Source organism: Monodelphis domestica, chromosome 2 (assembly GCF_027887165.1).
Source record: "Monodelphis domestica isolate mMonDom1 chromosome 2, mMonDom1.pri, whole genome shotgun sequence".
Lineage (NCBI taxonomy): Eukaryota > Metazoa > Chordata > Mammalia > Didelphimorphia > Didelphidae > Monodelphis > Monodelphis domestica.
This window is the reverse complement of record NC_077228.1, coordinates 430,624,321-430,650,308: the sequence shown is the minus strand read 5'-3', so window position 1 is coordinate 430,650,308 and position 25,988 is coordinate 430,624,321. Positions and strand designations below refer to the sequence as shown.

At 35.7% G+C, this 25,988-nt stretch overlaps 1 protein-coding gene across 5 annotated transcripts in view; it reads right to left on the bottom strand.

The window, feature by feature from the left end:
• Nucleotides 1-25,988, bottom strand: part of MTHFD1L (methylenetetrahydrofolate dehydrogenase (NADP+ dependent) 1 like) — a 293,067-nt gene that overhangs the window by 142,611 nt on the left and 124,468 nt on the right. For all 5 annotated transcript variants that reach the window (XM_007484726.3, XM_007484725.2, XM_056818928.1 and 2 more), the window contains 4 exons: nucleotides 9,617-9,756; nucleotides 8,304-8,345; nucleotides 7,066-7,166; nucleotides 5,648-5,825 (listed from right to left, as the gene is read on the bottom strand). In XM_007484726.3, the coding sequence (XP_007484788.1) occupies nucleotides 5,648-5,825; nucleotides 7,066-7,166; nucleotides 8,304-8,345; nucleotides 9,617-9,756 (461 nt within the window). The remainder of the gene's footprint in view (nucleotides 1-5,647; nucleotides 5,826-7,065; nucleotides 7,167-8,303; nucleotides 8,346-9,616; nucleotides 9,757-25,988) is intronic.

Genomic DNA, 25,988 nt, shown 5'->3' with positions numbered 1-25,988 from the left:
ATATATTGCTAGAACTTACTAAAAACTGGCCGAATGAAACACCTACTAAAATACAGAGGGACTGTAAACTCCACCAAAAGAGGGAATATACTTGATTGGAATTAAATCATAGTCCTTTTTAATAGTAAAATGCTTATAGTTAGTTGCTGGATTCTGTCCAATGTAAATTCTTCTTTCAACTGGTTTTCAAGTTTTACAAACTACATATTTTGTTTTGGAAACACTAGATCTTTTGCATATAACCTCTTCATCTCTATTTGAAAAGATGTTTTATGGTGCCTGAAGCTGTTATTGGTTTTATAGAATTGAATGGGGTCTCTAAACTGATTAGTAAGGTAGCAGAGGTCTAATACTGCTAGATTTATAAGGCACATTAATTGCCATTTAACCACGGATAACCATCAAAGGAACTCTCCCTCTCCAAAGCAGCCTTCATGCAGTTTCCCAATTCTAGATAGGATGTCCCCCTTCCCCAAAGCAGACCAGACTGAGTCATCTGGCTTCACCTTTCTCCCTCCTCTGTAAAGGCTCAGCTCAGTCTCCCAATTGAGGGTTGGAACAATGAGTAACTTACCCGCTTTTATCCAGAAAAGCATCTAAGCAACCACACCCCGAATCTCAACAATTTTCTGTGTCTCCCAAGTCTCCTCATGTTTCTCCTAGGAGGGGAAACTAAGCCTACTTTCAGTAATAGGAAACCAAGCATGGGGTGAATGGACCGAGGCAGAAGCCATCCAATTTGCACTGAATAAGAAGCCAGACAGAATGCAGGGGAGCTTAGCTTTCCCTGGGAAGCAAAGAGGAGTCATGGAGCAGAGCCCAAAGGGCAGAAGGGTGGGCTGCTCCGGCAGGCAGAGGAGAAGAGAAGCTCCTCTGAATCCCAAGCCCCAAGCCAGCCCAGATGGAGTTTCCCAGCAGAAAGATAAATCTGGGGAGAAAACAAAAAAGTGAACAAGGGGCTACAAGATGTCCTCATCCAGAATCTAGAGTCCTCAAGTCTGACTTTGGCAAGACAAAATGGCACAATATAAGGCTTGAGTTCTGGAATTCATCGCATTAAGCAGTCTAGAATCTTACAAGATGGGATTTAGAAGGGGCTGGATGACGCGAAGCTGTGCTAATACAAACCGTAGGTGGACCACAGGAAGTTAAGTCAATAGTGCTGCTTTTCATAAGCTCCCGTGGCATGAAAGCCAAGGAACAGACTCCCCATCTGTTCCCCTTTCTTACTGTGGCCAAGCTCTCAAAGGGGAGGGAATACAAATTCAGAAGCAAGTTTTGCCTCTTTGTTCCTGGGCTAGGTTGGGGCCCATGAGGAAGTGCAATGTTGGAATCAGAGTCAGAAAGACTTGAGTTCTAATCCTTCATACACAGGGCAAATCACTTAATCTCACTCAATTTCAGCAGCAGCATCTGCCTCCTAGGGTTGTGACAATAAAATGAGGTAACCAACAAATGTAAAGTACTTGGCAAACCCTAAAATGCTATATAAATTCTAGTGAGACAGCTAGATTGTTCAGTGGTTATGGCACTGGGCCTCGGGTCAGGAGAGATCAGAGTTCAAATCTGGCTTCAGGCACTTACTAGCTGTGTAACCCCTGGCCAGTGACTTAAGCTCTCTAAATTTGCCTTAATCCAATGGAGAAGGAAATGGCAAACTATTCCAGGATTTTTGCTAAGAAAACCCCAGAGGTAACATGGTCCTTGGGGTCATGAAGAATCAGAATGAATCAATAAAAAAAAATGCTGGTGATGAAGATGATGGGTACACAGAGGTAACAGGGTGCTGTGGAAGGCAGTATTATGAAGACATTTTGAAATATAAACAAGGAAAAGTGATTTTGTCAGGAGAAAAAATATTAGGATATTAATGAGGAAACTGAATCTCATTCCTTGTCTTGATACTGACTAAATGAGTGACTTTGTTTAGGTTGTAGTCTTTATATTTCCCTGGTATAATAGAACAAAGGTAAGAATCTTATTACAATGACCTCGAAGCAACTGTTGACATTTTTTATACTGAAATACTTTGTCATGATGCTTGTTTATGCAAGTTTCCTCTTGTATAATGCAACAAAGGTAAAAATCTTATTAAAATAAACTCCAAGCAACTGTTGACATTTCTTGTACTAAAATTTTTGTCAGGCTGGATGTTTGTGGAAATAAGTAGCCACTGCCCTGTGGTGGGGAAATAGTTTTGTTAAAAAGAAATTTCTATCATAGTAATATGTAGCTTATATAGAGCTATATCACAGGTTTCAGTGATAAAAACAAACAATAAATAATTACCTAAGGCAATTTTAGTTCCCGTCATAGAAGAGTTTATTTTTTTTAAAATAAATAGTGTTTTGCCCTAAAAAAATAATTTCTAGGCATTATTTCTACCTAGGTCAACTATGGTAACCATGTTGTTATAAATGTCTTCTTTTTTTTTTCTCAAGAAGCCTGTTTTCTCACTGCATATTCTTCATGAAAAACAGGCTGAAAGAAAAACTAAACACCTACTTCATTAAAATATCAGCAGAAAATGAAAAAGGGTTCATCTCAGGGTTAGTATATTTCTTAGGACCATTAATCCCCCTCCCCTTTTTCTATTTAACCTTCTTTTCACCTGCAATAATTTTCTTGAGATGAGCCAGACCATATTTTAGAGTGCCATTGTCCCTGAGAGTGCGTAGGTAGTATGTGAAAAAATGTACAATTAGTCAAAACAGTGTGGGAAGAAGCTGTGTGTGGTTTGAGCACGTGGCACTGTTGGCTTGGCCAATATCCGTAAAGAGCCAGTGTCAGAAACAAGTAAGGATCTGTACCAAATAAAGAATAATACCAAAACAACAACAGTCCATTAATAGCCCACATATAACACATGACTAAAATAGCATAATTATAAACAACCCTGGGAGGTAGGTGGAATCATTGGCCCCATTCTATAGAGGAAACTGAGGCAGAGAGAGATTAAGAGACTTGTCCAGAGTTATACAGCTGGTGTCTAAGGCATATTTTGAATTCAGGTCTTTCACAATCTAAAGTTGGCACTCTAACCACTGAATCTTCTTGCAATAGTCTAAGATATGGTACAAAAATGGAAGCAGGAAAATTCCTATGTGAAGTAGAAATATCAAGAGGGCCAAGATTAGATTTCTGATAAAACACAAGTCTTGGAATTATTTATCTAGGGATGGCTCAGCTAACCCGACAGAACCATTATTTAAAGAATTTTAAAAAGTTGATTAAATCACACCCAACTAATTTGTAAACATGATATAAGATGTTAATGGTCAAATTTGGAGGGATGTAGGGAAAGAGGCACACAGATATACTGTTGGCAGTGGTGAATTGGTCTAATTATCCTAGAAAACAATCTGGAATTATTCCAGAAATGTCATTATTCTTACATAGACATTGAGTCATCATCCCACTGCTGGGAATATATGTAATAGAATTAAAAGATAGGGTACCCCCAACCCTAGACAGAAAAGACTAATGAGAAACACTATTTGGCATAGTAAGTCCATAAGAGAAATTCACAAAACAATATGAACTTGTGAATTTTAGATTTACTCCACCTTGTTTAGTCTTTAGAATTTTAGCAAATGGGAATGTATACACCCCCACTTAAGGATTAAGTGTGGGGGAGGAAGGTCTGTGACCCATGTGTGCTAGTAAGTGACAAATCAGAAACAACTGACTGACCCCCTGGACTGTCCTAAGCCAAGTTTAAGCCACCATGTGAGACACAGGAAGTGATGTAAAGAACTGCCTTTATATTTTGTGTCACTTCCTGTGAAAGGGTTTTTGCCAGCTTTTTGGGGTGGTTCTTGACTTGGAAGGTTGGAGTGTAGAAACCTGAGACTGCTTTCCTTAGGCGACCACGTGGTGAGTGTTAAGGCTGAATCCTCTTTCCCTGGCTTTCTGAAGATTCTAGCCTCCAAAGAGGCCTCTCATCTTGGAGGAAGTCTCATGGCTGGAAGCCAAGCTAGATTTAATCTTGGAAAGCCCCTTGGCTGAGGCCTCTGAACTCCCCCTGGCTCAGGCCAGGCCGGAGTAGATCTTCTACCCTTTTCCCTCTTTCTCCCTCATTCTTAATTTCTTCCTTCTATTGTAAATAAACCACCATAAAATTCTATACTTACTTGAGTCTTTCATTGGGATTTAGAATTTAAATCCCTGGCAACCATTAAATAATATATTCAGTCTCAACCCTAAAATTTACCCTTAACAACATATATGAAAATACTCTAGCAGTCCTTTCTTTGTGACAGCAAAAAATCCAAAACCAAATCAAAGTTGTAAATGAAGTGGGGACCTACTGATTGGGAAATAGCTGAAAAAGCAAGGAAATGATGAAAGTAAGGGATCTAGGAAAAATGGGAAGACCTATAAAAATTTATTGAAGAAATAATAGGCAAAACCAGGAGAACAATATCCACAACAACAATATATATATATATTAATAAAGTAGACTGGCCTAGACACATCATACTGTCTAGCCCTCTTCATGCCATGCCATCTCATAATGTTCTTTTCTAACTACTCCACTCACCCTTTTTGTGACTTTCCAGTTTAAAATACCCCTTGGGAAATATGACTTTATTACAGATGCTGTCTTCCTTTAAAAGGTCCTTGATACACATGTAAAACCCAATGGAATTGTGTGTCGGCTATGGAAGGGGTAGGGAGGAGGGGAGAGAGGGAAAGAATATGATTCTTGTAACCAAGGAATAATGTTCTAAATTGACTAAATAAAATTTTCCAAAAAAAAAAGGAAAGAAAGAAAGAAAGAATCCACTTGAAAAATTATAAAAAGGGGGCAGCTGAGTGGCCAGTGGATTGAGAGTCAGGCCTATAGATGGGAGGTCCTAGGTTCAAATCTGGCCTCAGACACTTCCCAGCTATGTGACCCATGGCAAGTCACTTAACCCCCATTGCCTAGCCCATACCACTCTTCTGCCTTGGAGCCAATACACAGTATTGATTCCAAGATGGAAGGTAAGGGTTTAAAAAAAAAAGGTCCTTGATAGCAGGAACTTGCTTTCTGTATATGGCACATAATAAAAGCTTTTTTCATTTATTCATGAAAAAGCACTTATTAAATGCTTACTATGGGCAAAGCTCTAGGGTTATAAATAGAAAAGATTGTCTTTTTTGACAAGGTGCATTCATTGAATCCATTCATTCATTCATTCATTCATTCATTCACTAAAAGCAAGTCAAACTGAGGAATGATAAATATGATAGAAGAGAAAAGATGAAGAAATGCAACTCTCTCATTCTGGTAGGGAGGTGAGAGGGAGTGTGGAATGATAGACATGTTTTCTGGTGAAGTTGCTGTGTTGGCCAGTTTTACTATACTATTTTTCTGAGCTAAAAAGGAACTGTCAGTTGTGATGGGGTGGGTTAGTCTTTCTAAAAATGGCTATGAAAGAAAACCAAAAAGAATCAATAAAACTTTTTTTTTTAATGGACTAGACACAGCTCTAGAAAATTCCAAAGGAGGAAAATTCTTCTAGTGGAAATCTTGATGATTTTATAAGGTCCACGTAAAGTATGAAAAGCACATTAGTCACAGCAGATACAAAATTTTGAGAAGTAGTCACTTACTACTTATCTCCCTTCCCCCCCCACCCCCATCCCTTTGCTTTCTTACTTGCACATCATAGAGGAATCTGAAGTGACTTCTTTGGTTTGCAGCTTCCTTCACAGCACGAGCCAAGTCTATTGACCCTCTACCACCAATAGACCAGTGATGGCAGGGAATGGCATCAAAGGCCCCAGACTGCCTTGCGAGGTTACAGACCAAGTCAATCTCAGCACGTGTGTCACTCCTGTTGGTGATGGAAATTATTGATAGTTTTGACTCTGTGTTTATTTAGGGAGTGGTTTTTAAAGCACCAGAAAGACATATTCCACGTTTAACCAAATTTCAGATTTTTAAACAGACTTCAGATTTTTAAACATTCTCAAAAATGGTTCAATGTTCTAGGCTCAAACTTTTATCAGCAAAATTCTAAATCACTGGTTCTCAATGGTCTAGGACCCTCATGGGGGTCCTTGAGATCCTTTTTTTGGCATCCATAAGGTCAAAATAAATTTTATAATAATACTAAGATATTTTAATTTCCAATACAGTAAATATAGAAAAAATATAGAAAAAAGCTTTGTTTTCAAAATTTTTCCAATAATTTTCATATTTTCAATATTTTAAAATAATTTTCAATAATTTTAAGAGTGTAAAGGGAACCTGAGACCAAAATGTTTGAGAAGTGCTATTCTATATTAATATAGATTAATATTAATTAATATTATATATTAATATTTTTCATTTAAATTTTTTAATTTAAAAATTAAAAAAAAATTTATTTTTATTTTTTATTATTTAAAATTTAAAATTTTTATTTAAAATTTTAATTTAAAATTAATAATAAAATAATATTAATTAATATTAATCCAAAAATAATTGGTTGTTGTTTTTTAAAGCACAGGAAAAGAAAGAAGAGAAAGTGGGGGCAGCTGGGTAGATCAGTGGATTGAGAGCCAGGCCTATAGATGGGAGGTCCTAGGTTCAAATCTGGCCTCAGACACTTTCCAGCTGTGTGACCCATGGCAAGTCACTTAACCCCCATTGCCTAGCCCTTACCACTCTTCTGCCATGGAGCCAATACACATAGTATTGGTTCCAAGACAGAAGGTAAGAGTTAAAAAAAAAAAAGAAGAAGAGAACGTAAGATGATTCTTTTTTTGGGGGGGGTCTATAGGGCTTTGTGAAAAAAAGTATGAAATGTAAAAGGAAAAAAAAACTAAACAAAAATTCAGGTTTGTTTTTTTTAAGCTATTCATCTGGTTCTCTCCCTAACTGAACATTTGAAGTGTGTTATCTTTGTTACTCCAGGAAAAAGACAATAACAACCCCAAAAGATCCATATTTGGTGGTATTCTCTCTCTTTCACCTCTGTAATATAAGGTCCCAAAAGAATAGAGAAGTGCTGTGTGCACTCAAGTAAAAATAATTCAAAGGGGAACCTAATTAATGATCTAGTCTTGCTTAAAACAGAAAATCTGACTTACTTGAAGACATTTAGAGCAACCACAACTGGAACTCCAAAAAGTTGAGCAATCTGAATTTGTTTCTGAAGGTTACAGCATCCATCAGCTACCAGCTGAAGGTTCTATAAGAAAAACCATTTGGCCCAATGTATCATTTCTCATTGAGCCCCATGAAGCCAAGAAAACCAAGAACAGCAGGATTGCTTTGGAGGTGGTTTTATTTACAATTTATCTTTGCTCCCCCCCCTTCCTTTTAGATATATTTTATGAGAACACTATGCAACACCTTTTTTCTCAAAAGAAGCAGCTGTTTGCAAAAAACTTCATCAACTGCCTTTAAATGTGTAAGTCAAGCTGCTACTTTCTGAGATTCACAATGGTTTTTCGTCTGATTGGCTGCCACACCAGGAACAATATGCCAAATATGTCTGTGGGCTGGTTGACACAAGGCATAAGTAATTGTGTGGTTTGGCGCCAGTTTTCCCGCACTGTATTCCTTGCTCCACCTTAAGGAAAAACCCAGGACTAACAGCCTACAGGAAAGTCTATCATAAAAAGAGAACATAAAATATATTATTTCTTTCAAATTCTGAAATTCAACTTGATATCCTTAAAAAAAAATTCCTATTTGTGTGTCAACACAATATAACAAAGGCTCTTCCAGGCCTCCTTCATTCATCTATTTGTCCAGTGCAACCACCCAATAATTCATGGTTCTACCAAGAACCTCACCTGCTAGGAAGCCAATTTTCACCAGAGTTAGTCTATGAGTAATCCTGAATAGGAAGTATCCTATGACTACTCTTTTTCCTGGGTTAATCTGGCCCTTTTTAGTTAAAATATAAAACTATGGTTTTTCTTCCCAGACTTTCAAAATTTTAAGTTTGAATGTAATTCAGACTATTACTAAGATGTCTACATAGACAGTTCATTAGCAATATAGGAAAAATAGAGATCGCCAAAGTAAAGCACGTACTATAAAGTAACTTTGTTGATCAAAAATATTTATAAATCAGAGTTTCCTCAAATTTGATTTGATTCCTATAAATTTGATTTTTTTTCAGGGGTTGAGGGAGGGGTGAAGGCCTTGTTTATTTCATGCTATCTTGGAGACTGAGAACATTTTGTTTCAAAATGGCCATTTGTGGACTCCATAAATTGCAACCTGTTCCCTAATCATGAGCCACCATTTTCAATAGTTGATGAATAAAATGATTTAAGCAATACCATATGGAAGATTTTAATGCAGCTACTCTTACCTCTTCTGTATATTCTTTCTTAAGAGGGACACCGGCAGACACCTAAAATTAAGAGAAAGGCAAATTAAGAATAATGTCATAAAATGTTTAATTCAATTTGCCAACATTTCAGTTCTATACCCACACTGTTGTTTGGTTGTTTCTGATTCTTTCTGACCCCATGTGGGGTTTTCTTGACAGAGATTCTGGAGTAGTTTACCATCTCCTTTTCTAGCTCATTTTAGAGAGGAGGAAACAGACACAAACAGGCTGAAATAGAGTCATGTGGTAAGTAAGTGTCTGAGGTCAAATTTGAACTCAGGTCTTCCTGATTCTAGGCCCAGCACTCTATATTCACTGTGCCGCCTAGCTGTACCCACTATATCCATAATATCTTGTCTTTTTTGAAGGAGAAAAATATCTATGGATTCTTATGTTGTACAGGCTGAATATGAGCCAATAGTATCCCCTAGAAGTCTCAAAGCTGTTGCAATCTTAGGTAGCAGTAAAATATAGCTTCCAGAACAAAGGAATCATAAAAGCTTCAGGTAGCAATGTGGTATAACATATATCATGTTTGTTACCATCAGCAGATCTTGATTTTCAAATCTATTCATTCAGCCCTTCAGGGTGCCATATGCTATCAAAGAAATCAGAGATGAAAATGCCAGTGTAACACAGGACTAATCTATACAGCTAGAGAATCTGCTAATAAACTAGAGGCTTTACAGAACTGATTTTTTTTTTTGGCAAATTTCAAGTTGTTACTTAATCTAAAAATTCTTGAAAACTGAAAAACATATTTCAACAAAATAAATTTTAATGGGCACAGGGCATTTCCTTTAAAAAAACTGAGTTCTTGAAATAAATTTATTACTAAAACAACTCAATACTAGAGCATAATTAATAGCAACAGAACAACATGATTTTGAGATATTGGATGCCAGATGATGCACTAATGAACAAGAAGCTCACATAACCAAATAATGAAAGACCTTCAACATTAATTCACGCATTGTAATTCTTCAGTATTTTTTTTAGGATAACAGCATTTAGTCACCCCAGTATTTACTATATAATTATGAACTGAGCTAATTTTTGAAAAAAAAATTCAAAGATAGAACAACTCTGTGGGTATCATTTAGAATCCTTCACCCTTTAAGCATAGCATGTAGTTGTCAAGGGATGCAAAAGAAAAAATTCAGGATAAGGAAAATATACTGAGGTGAATTAGCAGCTCTATAAGAAAAGCCCTATATGTTTTTAGTACTAAAAGTATTTGTGTCATGAATTTTTAAAACTAAATTTTATGTGAAGACAAAGCACGAACTTACGCTTGGGCCACCTCCATGCATCTTCAATGCCCGCACTGTTGCAACCAGAACCACTACATTGGGAACCAAGCCAGAAGCTCTACATTTGATATTGAAGAATTTCTCCATGCCAATATCAGCTCCAAAACCAGCTTCTGTGACTGTTGGAAATAAAGGAAGGAAAGTGCCATTATTTTCTAAGAACATGACTATCAAAGTAGAGACTGAAAATCAATGTTGCTGTTCATCTCCAATGAGTAGTAAGTCAATCTAAAAATTTCCAAAGTTCCAAGACAATGAACAACTATTGCAATTCTCTCGGGAGCTGAGCAAATATGGGTAGAGGATGTCCCTGAATCTCTATCGATCTTGACTTTTTTTTCCCATTAAATACCAAGTGTTGCTCTTTTCTTCTATGGATAATAAAATATACCTTAAAAAATTTGACTTTTTCCATTGTGGTCCAAATAATACCAAGGGGAACTGGATAGCGATATTATACATATAAAGGAAAATCTTTTGATTAAACAACAAGTATTCAGTAAGTACCTAATATGTATCAGTCATTCGGATATAAAGATTAAAATGAAACAACCAATCCTGTTCTCAAGGAGCTTAACATTTATCTTTTTTATGTTCTCTTTGGTACTCTGGTTAAGCCTATGTACCTTTACTCAGAAGAGATTTAAATGTATAAAGCAAAACATATAAGATTACAAAAGATTTATAATTACAAATTAATTATATTTGTATATGATTACTGATTACATTCACATAAGATGCATAATTTAAAATGTAATTAACAAAATTTAAAAATATTTCAGGGATTTCTACTGTGGGGGGACACAAGATATAGACATTTAAGTAAATATAAAGTATATATAAAATTATCTAAAATAATACATATATACCCCAGTGGAATTGTTTGTCAGCTTTGGGAGGGTAAAGAGTAGGGAGAGAACATGAATCATGTAAACATGGAAAAATATTTTTAAAATAAATAACATAAATAAATAAAATAAAAAATTCTAAAAGGTAATTTTTTATAGGAGAAGTCACTAGCAGCAACTAAGAGCTCAAAGAAAGTCTCATTTGGAGGTGGCAACTGAGTTGAGCTATGAGGGAGGTTGGAATTGCCACAGAGAGAGGTAAAGTTGAATTGTAGGGCTCAAGGACAGCCTGAGCACAAGGCAGGAAAACAACATAACTTTATTACTTGCAATGATAAATTAGATGAATGCACATTGCATATATAAAAGAACACAAATTTATAGTGAAATTTCAGGAAAGTGAGTACTATGATATACAAGTGCCACTAATTTTAAATGTAAAATTACTTACATTACAGCACAAAATAAAGCTTAAAAAATAAAAACAACAACCCTTACCTTCCATCTTGGAACCAGTACTAAGTATTGATTCCAAGGCAGAAGTGTAGCAAGGGCTAAGCAATGACTTGCTCAGGATCACACAGTTAGGAAGTGTCTGAAGCCATATTTGAACCCAGGATCTCCCATCCAGCTTTCAATTCACTGAGCCATGTAGAAGCCCACTATCATTAATGTTTAAGACAGATAAAGGAGAATATTGCTCAGGGTCTCCAACAATTTTGCAAAAGTGTGTAATCTGAAACCACTATGGAAGAATTGAGTATATTTCTGTTATTACTACATAATCCACTTAGATATGGCTGAGTCAAGAGTCATAAAACATGATAATGATGAATTTCTCTTTCCCTCCCCCGATGGCTTCTGTTTCTTCCAAAGTCACAGGTTCAAGTTTGCTATAAAAACTACCAACGTGAGATCAGGAACCATATCGCAACCCTCTGCTGAGTTCCCAAAGCATACTGTATCTTCTCTTCTGCACTGAGTATGGTCTTCTCTGTAGTAAGAGCATGCCCTGATGATTGATGCACTCTTATTACCGATATCTGAAGAGGCATTCAAGGCCGGCCCACGAGCACCTCGAGGTCAGGGACTTGTTCCGCTTCTCATGGCCTCGGCACACAATCATTCACAATACAAAATTCTTCAAGCCCGACTGGGTGCTGGAAATTACTCTTTCCTCAATTATTTTCTTTTATACTTTCCCTTTCCTATCAAAGCTGGGCAAGGGTTTACAGAAGAACCAGATGTAGCATCTGATAATGGAATGAAAACCTTAAAAACATTCACTGACTTGCTATATTTAATTTTAGATGTTGAGACCCAAACTGGAAAAGAAACAATACTAGGATCAGCAGAGAAAGCTTCAATCCAGCTGGAGGAAGGAAGCAGGATGCAGAATCAGGAGGGAGGATGATGGCTACCAAGGGCAAATGAAGAGAGTGGCAAATAGCCCAAGGAGAGTAGGAGAAAGTAACACATTCTTGCACACAGAAAACTGTTTATGCTTGAATGCTCCATGCAATCACTTTCATATTATTTTCTCCTTTGAAATATCAACCTTTCCAAAGAAAACAGACTGGCCATGGAGAATTTAAAAAATGTCAACTAGGGAATAGTCAATAAAATATGATAAAAGAATGGTTGAATTAGCCATAATGAGACTTATCAACTTAAAAAGGGTCATGTGTAATCTGTGATGTGTTACTATTACACATATGGGTCAACAGTGAAAAGGATGAAAAGAAATCACTCGCCTTTGGAGGCACTATAGAACTAATCCTTTTCGAACTCTCAGGAGTTTAAAAAACTAACTTTTAAAAGTTTGCCTAGTGCTCTGAAAGTTAATGCTCCCTAATAAAGGGCATGATTTAATAAATTTTAGGATAAATTCCACATAGCTAAAGGCAAATATTTCTTTCAACAGTCTTTTTTTTTGGGGGGGGGGGAGGAATGGTAATAAGTTATTCAATTTGCTACAGGAATAAAAACAGGAAATAGAAGAGTGATATTCTTATTATGTAAGCACGCAACAGAGCTAGAATCAAACAGCAAAAAAGCCACAATTAGCTCAAAAAGGGAAGTTTTATCGGATTAGAGTTAGGAAGGGAAAGCGTTGTTTGGATGAATACCACCAGGCAAACCTGCTCTTAATAAAAGTAGCCAACTGAAGGTCAGCCTCGAATCCTTCCACGGCTTTGAAGTGTGTTTTGGGGGGAGTAGAGGAGTAGGATAAAGGGGAGAACACATACGGTGCACACTACCAGCCTAAAAGAACATTCCAGAGTGCTACATGCCTACTGGAGACTCGTCAACAAGCTGGAGAGCACTTTGGGTGTCCCCAGCACCTCAAGGAATATTGTAATGACAAGAACTAATTAAATACCATTTTTTTTTGCATGGGAGGGAGGTGCTGGCCTTTATTTTAAAAATACTACTTTGACTTCCTAATTTTGCATATTACATTTTTAAAAAGACCCTTATCTTCTGTCTTAGAATCAATACTGTGTAGTTTCCAAGGCAGAAGAGGGGTAAGGGATAGGCAATGAGAGTTAAATGACTTGCCCAGAGCCCCATGTCTTGGAAGTATCTGATCTGAATCTTAATCCACTGAGCCACTTAGCTTGCCCCCTATATGTTGCATTTTTAAAAAATTTAATTTTATCGATATCTTGTTTTTATAATACCTATATTTCTCAATGTATCCCTCCTTTCTCTCTGTTTCTGCATAGGATTTTTAAAAAGGAGGGAAAAAAGTTCATCCAATGTGGTTCCATGGATCCATGGGAGTGCTTCAGACAAGTTCAGGAAGTCACAGCTATTTTAGTAATAATAATGCCAAGATAGTAGTTGCCCTTTACAATTCTCCTTCCATTTCCAACTACATATATATTTGAAAGGGCAGCTAGGTGGCACAGTGAATAGAGTAAGGGCCCTGGAGTCAAGACTCATCTTCCTGAGTTCAATTCTGGTCTCAGACACTCACTGTGTGACTCAGTTTCCTCATCTGTAAAATGAAAATGTACTCAGTGGAATCTAAAATCCCTTCTAGTTCTGAATTTCTGAACCTGTGATCTTGTGCTTCCATTACCTAATCAGAGGGCACCTATTTTGTTTCTAGTGTTTTTGATATGTATGAAGCCTTTTTTAGGGGTTTGGGATCAAGGACCTCTTTGCAGTATATGCCCAGCACTGGAATCTCTGGGTAAAAGGTTATTAGCCTCTGTCTTTGCATAATTCGAAATTGTTTTTTAATTTGAGTAAAAAACTGATTAAAAAAAACAACAGTCTGAGTAGCTTAGTGTATTGAGAGTCAGGCCTAGAGATGGGAGGTCCTAGGTTCAAATCTGGCCTCAGACACTTCCCAGCTGTGTGACCCTGGGCAAGTCACTTGACCCCCATTGCCTAGCCCTTACCACTCTTCTGCCTTGGAACCAATACACATGGTATTGGTTCCAAGAAGGAAAGTAAGGGTTAAAAAAAAATGGAAGGTAAGAAATCATCTGGTCCAATCCATCATCTTATTCATAAGTAATCTGAGACCCAGAAAAGCAAAATGGCTTTACCAAAATCATATAGCTAGGTAATGGAAAGAGTTGGGGAAAGTTTCTCATTTCCAGTCCAGTGCTTTTTAAACTATACCACGCTGCCCTGAACATCTGGCATTCTGTTAAGCAGAATACTCCTTATTAATGAGCACCATGAGACATTGTATGACCCTAAAAACATTGTTATGGTCACAGAAAGCTTTTTAGAGAATTTGGTTCATAAACACCAGGGTGTATTTTTTGTTGTTATTGCATCCAATTTTTTTGAAAAGGAAAAAAAACACCCTCTAGATTGATATCATTTTCTTCTAAACTAGAATATTCCTTTCTCCAATCAAGTGAGATCAATCAGAATTTACTGTAACATAATAATTCTCCATCTATGAGTAGTTAAGAGACAAGTTAGCACACTGGCTAACTGGTTTATAACGTGAGAGAGAGAGGATCTACAGACAAAATCCAATATAATGTTCAAGTCTCTCTGGTGGTGTCCAATATCTATCCTACTCGTTTTACCAACAGAGCAGGAATTAAGCTAGCTCATATGGTTACCAAGAATCTCATTGGTTACTATGCTGGAAGGGACTGAATAAATGGTCTGGTAGTTGGCCAAGTTATGGATTTGTCTAAACATCTGACTTTCCTAAAGGACAGGACTTGGTAGAACTCTCAAAATCTGCAATGGATTTCTCTTCTCTCAACTAGAATCTAGGCAACCAGTTGGAAAGTGCTACATCATTCATCAGTGAAAAGAAAAATTCTCACCTTGTACCCCCTCCCCCCATTTAAAAAAAGTCTGGACTGATTTAATCTTGTCATCACCATATTCCTTTCCTAAAAGAAAAAGGAACAAAAGCTTTAGAAACACTACAGTCTTCATGTTCCTTTTACGCTAATAATAATATGCCCTGGTCTCCGTTGGCTACGTCACAGTGAAGGGTGTTAGTGTGACTTGTACCCAAGCCTCTGGCCATTTGGACACATAACAGTAATTGTTTTATAAGAGAATTCTAGTTAAACATCATTGAAGTGACACCACTCCTTTCTAAGAAATGAGAGAAATCAGAATTAATGGTGTTGTGGTCAAAATACATGGTCAGATTTCATAGCCACTTTTTAAAAGCAATAATTTCTCTCCTCATGAAAGCTCATTTATAAAGCCATAACTCAAAAGTCTAATATAGTATGCTGAGTTGTCCATTACCTTTGGACGTGAGCTTGGATTTATGGGCTGCTAAAGGGCTCACAAAAGAATGAGGACTTGTAACCAGCTAGTCTTGAAATGGAGTGAGGTAAGAAATCTGTTTGTCCAAAGCAGTCTGGTTTGCTTAATCCTCAAAAAGCATTTCTTGTAAACAGAGGTGGAAATAAAGCTATAACTTTCATTCAGTCAGTACTGTACTTTCTCACATCAAATCAGAAATAAAAACAAAACCTTTATACTAGAAGAGGTATAATACTGAAATCAACTTCAACATTAAAGCTTTGAGCCACAATTCCTGAACAATGCAAAAGGAAGTGGAAACTATGCGCCAGAATAGCGCTTCTTCTTCGCTCCCTTATGTAAACAGATCTGGTCAGCTGCAGCTGTCTGCTGATAAACTCAGGAAAAATAGAGTTCAAAGTCATAGAAAAACATGAGCCCTGAATTTGGAGCTTAAGGTGGGTTAGTCTGAGGCTTTACATCCCCTTTGCTTTTCCCTCCCCAATGACTAGTAGGGGAGAGGCAGCCGCCAAAGCAAAGCAGGATGAATCATTAATTTATCTGCATCAAAAAGTCAGGGTCATTACAAAAGCTATCAGGAAGAATGGTCCAGATGTTTGGCCATTTTAAATTCTGGAGATCCATGCCAGTTGAATTTAAACTGGGATCTATTAAACTTTTAAGAAAACTGAAAGTTTTCCTTGTTTTTGGTGTTTGTAGCTCAGCCTCTTTAGGTTCTTGGAATGCCTTAATGCTCAAATTTTCACAGCATGTGCACATAAAAATGCATAGTAAAAGTATGCCTTGATCTGCTGGGGCACACATATAAGAAAACATACCAAAAACAAGGGGAAATTCAAGAAAACTATGCTAGAGTTAATGCCACGACTGCCAAATATCAAATTTAATGTAGTAATTTGCACTTTTTTGGCCACAGTAGGCAGGCCCCAAGAAATTGCTTTTGAGGAATAGAAACTGAAGAACTTACTCATAGCCTATTTTAGGAGTTTTTTCTATGAATACTCATTTTCAGGGTATTATTATACAAAAGGCTATGGGAACTTATCTCTTACATAAATTAAATCTCCAGAATGACCTCTATATAGCTTTTTAACTAAGTAATCTAAATGTATTTCAGTTCAATTTTCCAAACAATGAGTTAAAAATGATTTAAAAAAGCAATCCTATAGAATTTTCTGTGATCATACACATAGGAGCTTAAAGCTCTCTTGCTACCCATCACCTACCCATCACGTCCTGGGTAGCTACTCTTTGATGATGGTGAAAAATGCAGAGCTGGCAAAGGGAAGAAACTCAGATTTGACAGAGTTGAAAGATGGGGAATCAATGAACATAGCTACAAGAGTGACAAATAAAGAAGAAGAAGCAAAGAGCAAGGAAAGACAGAGAAGGAGCTGGGAATGTTGGAGAGAGAAAGGAGAAGAGGGGACCAGGGAGAGGGGCTCCTGTGAACAGTACCATGGGGCAAATGGCTGACATAACCTTGGGAGTGGATGAGAGAGGAGCTGGATACAGGTGCAGCCATATAACAGCAATGTGGTGGGTCTGGGTCAGCCTAGGAATGGAGAATGTTTTGTTTACAGTATTAGAGTGGCTGGGTACATTATTTTCCTGGTTTTACTTAATTCTTTATTAGTTCAAGTCCTTCCATGTTTCACTGAATTTTCAACTTTAGGCACTTTATGGCACAATGATATGGTCATTACACGAATAATGAAGAAATGAATAACTTTTCTGGTCTAATTCCAAATTAACTTCTAGGACAATTGGAATAATTTACAGATGGACTTTTTCACAGATGTATTGTTATATCTTTTTTATGAGAATATGAGGGTGGGAGGGCAGGCAGGGAAGTATCATATCTCTTTGTATACCACACTCTTCCAACAGGAATAAAAATTCATGAAACAAAAAAATGCCCTGCATTAAAACTAAAATCATTTTGTGCCATAATAATAGCAAGGAAGACCAATATTTTCAAAATGACAATAAATTAAAATATAAACAATTCTCAACTTCTTTCATAAAATTCAATTGTTGCAAATTTATTCACTGGTTTTCCAGTTATTTTTGATCCTACTGTAGACAAAATTATTAATATTTATACTATGCTATTAATGTTCTCAGTATGCAAGTAAATTTTTGACAGTGAACCAATTTTTATCTAAGGCTTAAAGTTTTCAGTGCTCACATGGGATAAACCCAGAGATGTGATGGTAAATGAGGAGAGGAACAAAATGTATGCACACATTTTTATAAAATATAATATGAGTTATCAACATTTTCTTAAGTCTAAAAAATCAACAAAACATGAAGTCAAGTCCTGAGTGGCAAAGCTCATTTCTTAAGGCTTTCATAAAATAAAATTTTCATTAAATAAAATTTAACAATTGGCTCACTCTCTGGCTCTAACAAACCCCAGGGACTTGTTCTCTTAAAGTGTATAATGGTATGATATTCCAGGATAAAGGAGAGAAAAGAATCTAAAAACCTAAGGACTTTTATCCTCAAGCAAAGCTGTGCAGACTTGACCTCAAATTAACTGTAAAATGAAATTACATCTTTCTTATTTACCAAATTTCAGTAATCAAAGGGAAATTTTCAATCAAAGGGAAAGTCTAAACTTGGGAGGAAACAGTAAATAAGAAAACTGCAAAACTATGTTTGTGAATGTTGTGAAAAAATTAGTAGACCCATAATCATGAGACTTCAATCAGTTAATTAACAAGCATTTATTAAGCATGTACCTTGGGAATGAAGATGAGCATGAAACAGTTCCTAATGTTAAAAGACAGTTCACTGAAGGAGGTAACATGTACAATATAATTAGAAGTAAAATGAATACAAAGTGACTTTGAGGAGAAGTCTGAGGAGGATCAGGAATATGAACTTCCATTGTAATCCTGATTCTGACACTTTGTGACTAAAGGAAAAGTCCCTTTTAAAAAATAAAGCCTCAGTTTCCTCATCTGTAAAATGGCTACATTCACTGTAGCTCTTTGCTTATGAAGTTGTTTTGCGCAAAGTGTTTTGTAATCTAAAAGTAAATTATTATCATCACTATTTCTGATGCCATAAATGGACCTTCTCAGAAAGTATTGAAGCCTCTGAGAGCAAAATGAAGTAAAATTTTCTCTTTCTTAATTTTTCTTGCCTTTTTAAAGAAATATGGTTAATGTGTAAATGTTTTACATGATTTCACATGTATAATTTTAATGTTTTTGAATAATATTTTATTTTCCCCAATTATATTCAAATTAAAAAATTATTTAAAAAATTTGAGTTCCATATCCTCTCCTTCTCCCTCTTCTTCCTCACCTCTCTCCGAGTGTAGGTTATACATCACATGTAAAACTTACATCACGTTCTTTGCAATCTCAGTGGATATGGGAGGGGGTTAGGGAGGGAGAGAATTTGGAACTCAAAATTTAAAAAGAAAAGAATACTAAACATAAATAGATAAGAAATAAAAATAAAAATAGATAAGAAATTTAAAAAGAATTTAAAACTAAAATAGACAAGCAATCAAATAAATTAAAAAATGAACTTAACGAAAGAGAAAGTAAGTCATTGAAACCATCCAGCCAGAAGTGATAGTACACTTGTAGACTTTACATAGGAATTTAAGTTGCACTGAAAGACTGAGAGACTCCAGAAGACATTACCAAATAAGGCAATGTAGAACACGGTTTTGGAGATTTCAAAGAGGAGGGAAATAGGGTAGAAAAAAAGATGGCCTTGATGGCACTTGACCCCAAAAAACCCAATGAAGAAGATTCTCGGTCATTAAGGCTCTCAAAATAATCTGATCATTTCCTTTATTTCTTGAAGATTTTCTAAGACTAATCACTGGTCTTATATTAGGTGGTCATTTAGTGAATATCTGAGATAAATATCCATATTATTCCTTTAAAAGCAGTGTGAACCTCCTTTGAAGGAGAAGCAACCTGGTCAATGAGAGGCAATGCTGCATGGCATGAAAAAGCATTGAGCAATTAGTGCCTTAATTCTAAAATGTGCCACCAAGAAGCTGTGTGACCTTAGACTCAAGTCACACAATTTATCTGATCTTCATTATTGGTTATGTATAAAATAAGGAGGCTGTGCCAGCTTTGGGACTTTGTGATTCTCCTATATAGCACAGAGCTTTGCAAGGGGGTTAAAAATATGTGTGTATAATATATATATATATATATATATATATATATATATATATATATATATATATATATATAATTTCAAAATACATTTCAAGCAGTCTGCTCTATATTACAGGAAACGGAGTTATCTTTGGGAATCCTTTATATAAAAATAGTGAAAAAAATTCCACAGGGTCATTCTGTGAAAGAGGCCTAAAATAGACATAGGTGATTCAAATTTCTTTTTGCTGGCTTTCCATTTCTGACCAACAATCTTCCTGAAGGGCAGCAGAGCTTTGGAGGTAGGTAAGAAATTCCCAAGATAATGCATCAAAAAGTCAAAGAACTGCATAGAAGAGGCCTAACCTCATTTATCATCTTATTTCTGGAACATTATAGAACTTTACAGAAGAGATCCAGAACTAGTCAAGGAGTTGACCTAACCACCACTCACTAAGGAAAAGCCAAATAGAAGAAGAATGCCTATTGTTCAAACTATGACATGACACTAGTTAGGACAACCTTTAGAGCTTTGTCCATAGTAAAGTCTATATTCTTGTAGTAGTTATTTCTAGGAAAGCAGAAGATTTTGAGCTAAAATAACCACAAATAATTATATTTTAAATTTCATTTTGTACCAACCAATGATGAATTGAAATGAAAGTACTCTATAACTCTTTATATTTTAAAATATATTAAATCTTAAATTGTTAAAATATATTAAACTTAGAAATATATAATAAATATTACCAATCTTAACAAAATTAATATTACAATTTTATGAAACAAACAATATTTTTAAAAAATGTTCAATCAATGACTTTTGATTTTACATTGGTCATTTATATTACACTTCTTCCTTTTCCCTCCACATAACCAAATTCCTTAAGGGAATTGAGCTCTCTCATAACAAAGAAATACAGTTAAGCAAGAATAAGTGATATAGTGACTACATTTGACAATGAATCCAACATTCTGCCCCAGTAGCTCCAAGATTAAAAAAAAAAAAATCCAACCCTAATATGTAACAAAGAATGGTTTGTTATGAAAAAGGTCTTGAATAATGGTCTCAATTTGCTCATCTGTAAAATTTTGACTGAGTTTTTTTCTAGTTAAAGTATAAAGTAGTATGACTTTCTTTTAGGACAATGAAGCTCAGCCTATGATATCTTGAATGCCTATGTTCAAAAGGGAAAAGAAAAGTAATATGAAATATATTATTAAGAAACACTATTGTTATTGTTTTTGTTATTCAGTTCCCTCAGCTTGGTTTGAAAAAAATAAAATGATTCCCTAGTCAAATACTGCACCAAACCCTTATTTCTATTGGTAATAAAGGCCTGAGAAGAGTGAGAATAGCACAGGATATCACTACAAGGGAAACATTTATCTTATGACTGTGGTTCATTCATTCATTCATTCATTCATTCATTCATTCATTCATTCATTCATTCATTCAAAATATTAATCAAGTCTTTCATATTTACTGATAACCCTTGTCAATTGGATGATTTTATTTTTTATTACCCCCCCCCCACCTCCTTACCTTCTGCCTTAGGTTTTAAGGCAGAAGAGCTGTAAGGGGTTAGGTAGGTACTGGGGTTAAGTGACTTTCCTAGGGTCACATAGCTAGGAAGTGTCTGAATATATTTGAACCCAGGCCTGGTTCTGTATCCACTACTTTTAAAAACCATTTATATTTGAGAGCTGTGGAGGAATACTGTATTTTTACAGGGAGGATGTGGGGGGGGGTGAGGAATGGAGGTGTTTGGTTTTGGAAGTGCTGAGAATCTCATTTATTGTTCATCTCAATGATATTAGCAGACTGTGTTTCTAACCAATCAGAGAGATGTTATCAAGAGAAGCAGTGTGTATTCCAGTTCTTCTATTAATGACAGTCTCAGTTTCCTTAGCTATCAAATTAAGGTCTTGGATAATCTCTAATGTCTCTTTCAGCATAACAACACACTATTAAAATCTTTGATTGAGGACCACATATTATTATTCTGACACCACTCACTGCTAAAAAATTGGAAATTCAATATAATTAAATTGTTTTTTTACCCTTTAATTGGTAACCAATCAAAATATTTAGAATTTTGGGAAAGAAAATTTAAATTTTCAGTTGCACAACCAAGAAAAAAGAAGTAACAATCATGAAATACGAATAAAAAGATAATTGGGTGGTGAAAGTTATGTTAGATTTTTAAAAAATCATAAGTTTATGGATTTAAGTCTCAAGTTTTAACTTGTATTAATGATGTTTCTGTTTTAACAATGATAATCAACAATTATGCCAAGGATCTGTTTTTGACTTTATTCTATTCAACAGGTTAGTCAACAATCAGAATGAAGACTGTCTTGCTCATCATATTTATGGATGACATGAAGCTAGAAGGACTTATAAACAACTTAGCTGAGAGGTGATAAGTCAGGTTTAATGACATGGTATTTTAAGAGATAAACGTGAAATTGCGCATTTGGGTCAAAGACAATCAATTTCATGAGCACATATGGAAGTATCCTTGCTGGCTATTTTAGGTTGTCTGATAGTATTAGAGTGTCCAGAATGTGGGAGATGCATTTTGCTATATTGTACTTGGTTCATACCACAGCTAGAAGATTCTGTACTATTATTAGTGTTACTGGTATATAACTGTTGACAAGTGAGAGGAATGGGAACTGAGGAAGCTGACAATGACGGTGGGCATCCTGGAGATTATTCCAAATAACATATGGTTGAAAGAACCGGGGTCATGATGTATAGAACTTTGCATGACATAGAAAAGTCTTAAAAGGGCCTTTATAGAAACCTAAGTATTTCAAAGACTAGACTTTTAAAAAATTAGATTTGGTTGGTCCATGCCAAAAGGCAGAACTAATAAAAAAAAAGAGAGAGAAGATTTTAGTTTCAAATAAAGGAAAAATTCCTACAATATTAACTATCTAAAAGTTTAACTGGCTGGTTGTAGAGGTAGGTTTTTATGGAAGTCATTCCATAAATGATGCAAGCATTAAGGAACAGAGATTCAAGACTATATTTTAATAATGTTGAAAATTCTCAAGAGTTGTTTCTGAAATTTGTTATATTTTTAAGGACACAACGACTTATTTGGTGACAATGATGGCACTTAGTTAAAGACATTTGACTAAAAACAGTTGCCATTAACAGTCTTAAACAGCACTTTTATTTTAAAAGTGTTCTCTCAAATTCCCAGGAAAATAGGTCTATATCATCTTCAATTTCACACACCAAACGAGATAACTGAAAATCTAATATGTCACTAACACCATGTGTAAATATAAAGCTTAAGTTCTTCACTCATGGGAGTCTCTTAGACCCTTATGCAGGACCTATTTTCTCTTTACATAATTCAGACAAACTTGGTTATCTGGTTTTTCAGCCAACAGCAAAACTGAGGCAACAAATTTGGTCAAGGAAACTGACAAAAGAAAGCTTATAATGGAAGGAAAAATGAAACTACAAAAGGAAGAGAAAAGAATTCATAAAGCAGAACAATATGAAAAAATTCTATTTTGGTTCAAACACCAATCTCTTGGAGGTGAGGGCTAGAAAAATATCTCTTTATATTATTAAATAGTACAGTAACTAATGTTCCTAATTATAGTATATACAGTACTATCAATTTTTAGGTTTAGAAGGAACTTTGGGGGGGGGTCATCTGATCCAACACTCTAAATTTTAAAAATGTGGAAACTGAGGATGATTTGTAAGTGATTTGCTCAAGGTGAGACAAGTGACACCTGTCAGTTCCAAGATTTGAACTCACTGTCTCCTAATAAAAAGGTAAATTTATTTTTCATATACTTTGTTTACAAGGAGAAAAGAGGCATGCAATCTATTTTGTAGCAGTTTCAATGATTGATCCTCCCTTGCATATGCCTCTGCCTCTTTTCCTTTCCTTGTTGGGAGTTTCCAGCTCTCTTAGAGACTGAGCTGGGGCAGCTCTGTGGATTGAGAGCCAGACTCAGAAATGGGAGATCATGGGTTCAAATCTGACCTCAGACACTTCATAGCTGTGTGACCCTGGGCAAGTCACATAAATCCCATTGCCTAACCCTACTGTTCTTCTACCTTGGAACTGATAAACTTTGTAAGTAAAATCATCTCAACTTTCCACAAAGGGCCAGATTTCAGGATTATCACTAAAATAATTTCGACTTGGGCCCTGTCTAATTTTAATCTACTAAATATTCTCTCTGGGGATAGTGGCTCAGTAGCTGGAAAATAGGCATTACAGTGGCTACCAAGTCCAGTATAGCACTGTAATGGTGCAGTTTTTCATCCTGCCCATAAAAAGAGCCCTTTTCCTGGGAATTAAAATTAATGGTGAAAAGACAAAATGCAGAAATTTGTTGAGGACTGTATATTATGGTACTGCTGCGGTCATCTTCATTTCTCTCTGAAGACTGGAAGAACAAACTTAGAAATCTAAACATTAAGAGAACAATGCATAGAATTCTTGCCATGACATTAAAGAAAAAAGTAAAAACATATGGGCTCTTGAACACACATATTTAACATATCATCCATTCTGTTGGTGCCAAAAGAAATGTTAACCAAAACACAAAGCTGTATGTAGCTCCTTATTTGGGAAAGACAGACTACCAGGAATGGGGTGGGGGCAGCAGGAGGCATGGAAGGAGCTTCAAAGCTTTTTATAACTAGAAAAAAGTCCAATGGTTATTCATCATTAAATACAAGCTACACTCCTACAAATTTGTGGAGTGGTTTACAAGTCTATGTTAGATAACATTTTATGTGTGCTATGAACACTTAGACCTTTAAAGTCAAATACCCTTCATATTAGCTGAATCACTTAACAGTCACTTCAATATATTTACCTTGATAAGTACCAATTGATAGTAAAAAAAATTAACTACTTAGCTTTTCACAATTTATTTCTAGTTAAGTATTTTATACTTAAAGTAAAGCTTGAGTTTCTATGGCTGTGATATTTCATTTAAGGGCCAAAACACATGATAAGTTATTACATTGGGTACAGCGATCAAGACTGTATACTTTGGTAAGATATAGAATTATCTTGTTCACAGTTCCAATGTATTTTAACATCTTACAATGTTTACATTCTTACATGCAATCTTTCATGCAGAATCTAAAAGATTTTTTTATATGGGTAAACTTGGACTTGAAAAGGAGACTTCCAAAGAATCAATAAAAAAATTGAACATTTATTAAGCATCTACTATGTTCCAGGCACCGTGCTAAGTGCTGAGGACACAAAGAGGTTAAAAAAAAAAAAGCAGACGAAAAAACCCCAAATCAGTAACTGCCTTCAAGGCTCATAATCTAAAGGTGGAGACAACATGCCAAAAAATGTATACAAAGCAAGTGATATACAGGATAAATAGGAAATAAATAACAGAGGGGGAAATACTGGAATTAAGAGGGTTTGAGCTTGCTCCCTTTAGAAAGTGGGATTTTGGTAGAGATTTCAATTTAAGGGAAGTCAGAGAAGATGAGAAATACTGTTATGCATTTTCCCCTTTAAAATAATTCAGCAAGGCATAGTGACTATAGTGGATACTTGATTTTCCTTTTTTGCTAAACCAAGGTAAAATTCAGAAATTTACCGAATTTTACCTGAATAATAAAGGCTCTTTATTTACAAAACACCTTCAATTAATCTCATCTGGGAAACACAGTAAGTTAAAGCTGAATCTAGTTTCTTGTCATTTGCACTAACCCAGTTCACCAAGCTCCACTGTATACAGGTTGTTCCAAAAGTCTGTATGCAGGTTTAAAGACTTCAATCAGACTTTTGGGACACCTTAGATAGTGGTAAAGTCTCCTAGGTTTTAGAACAGGAAATGAAGAACATGTTATAAAACATGAAAACTCTTGGGTCGACAGATGCATTAGTAGTTTGAACATAGCAGATGCAATAAATATTTGACTAATTCAATCTATTTCAATAGAATAGAATCTGACCAGTGAAGCTTTTCTTTTTTTTCCATGCCAGGTAGCAAAATTTCAATTTGCCTTCAGTAAATTAATGATGGACAAATGCCAAAGGAAGATGTTCATTATGACACCAGGTCAGCAAACACCTCCCAAACTAAAGAGGATCACCCAAGGCCAAAGATGAAAAAAGCCCACAAGAATTTTCCAAAGTGTAATAGGGCTTTCAAAGAAAGATTATTCTTACATATCCCCCTTTCAAGGGAAATCTTAATTTATGAAATCTGACCAATGATACTGACAAAATAATCTCTAATCCAACAAACATTTACTAAGGGTTTACTGTATTCCAGGCAACTGTTCTTTTGGCCAATTTGCATTGCTAGTGGCAATGGATGGGGGTTCTACACTAAAACCACAGGATAGGACCTAAATCAAAATTTAAAAACACCCCCCCCCCGAAAAATTTGATCACTGATCCACTGAAGAGATTGCTCTCTGAGAGGAAAGGCAGATGGAACAAATAGGCTAATGTAATTTGAGGCTGCATTAAGCAATGGAACACTTACAGGAAATAGGACATGGTAGTCCCACTGTATGATGTCCTGATCAGAACTTATCTAAAGTATTGTATTCAGTTCTGGGAACCA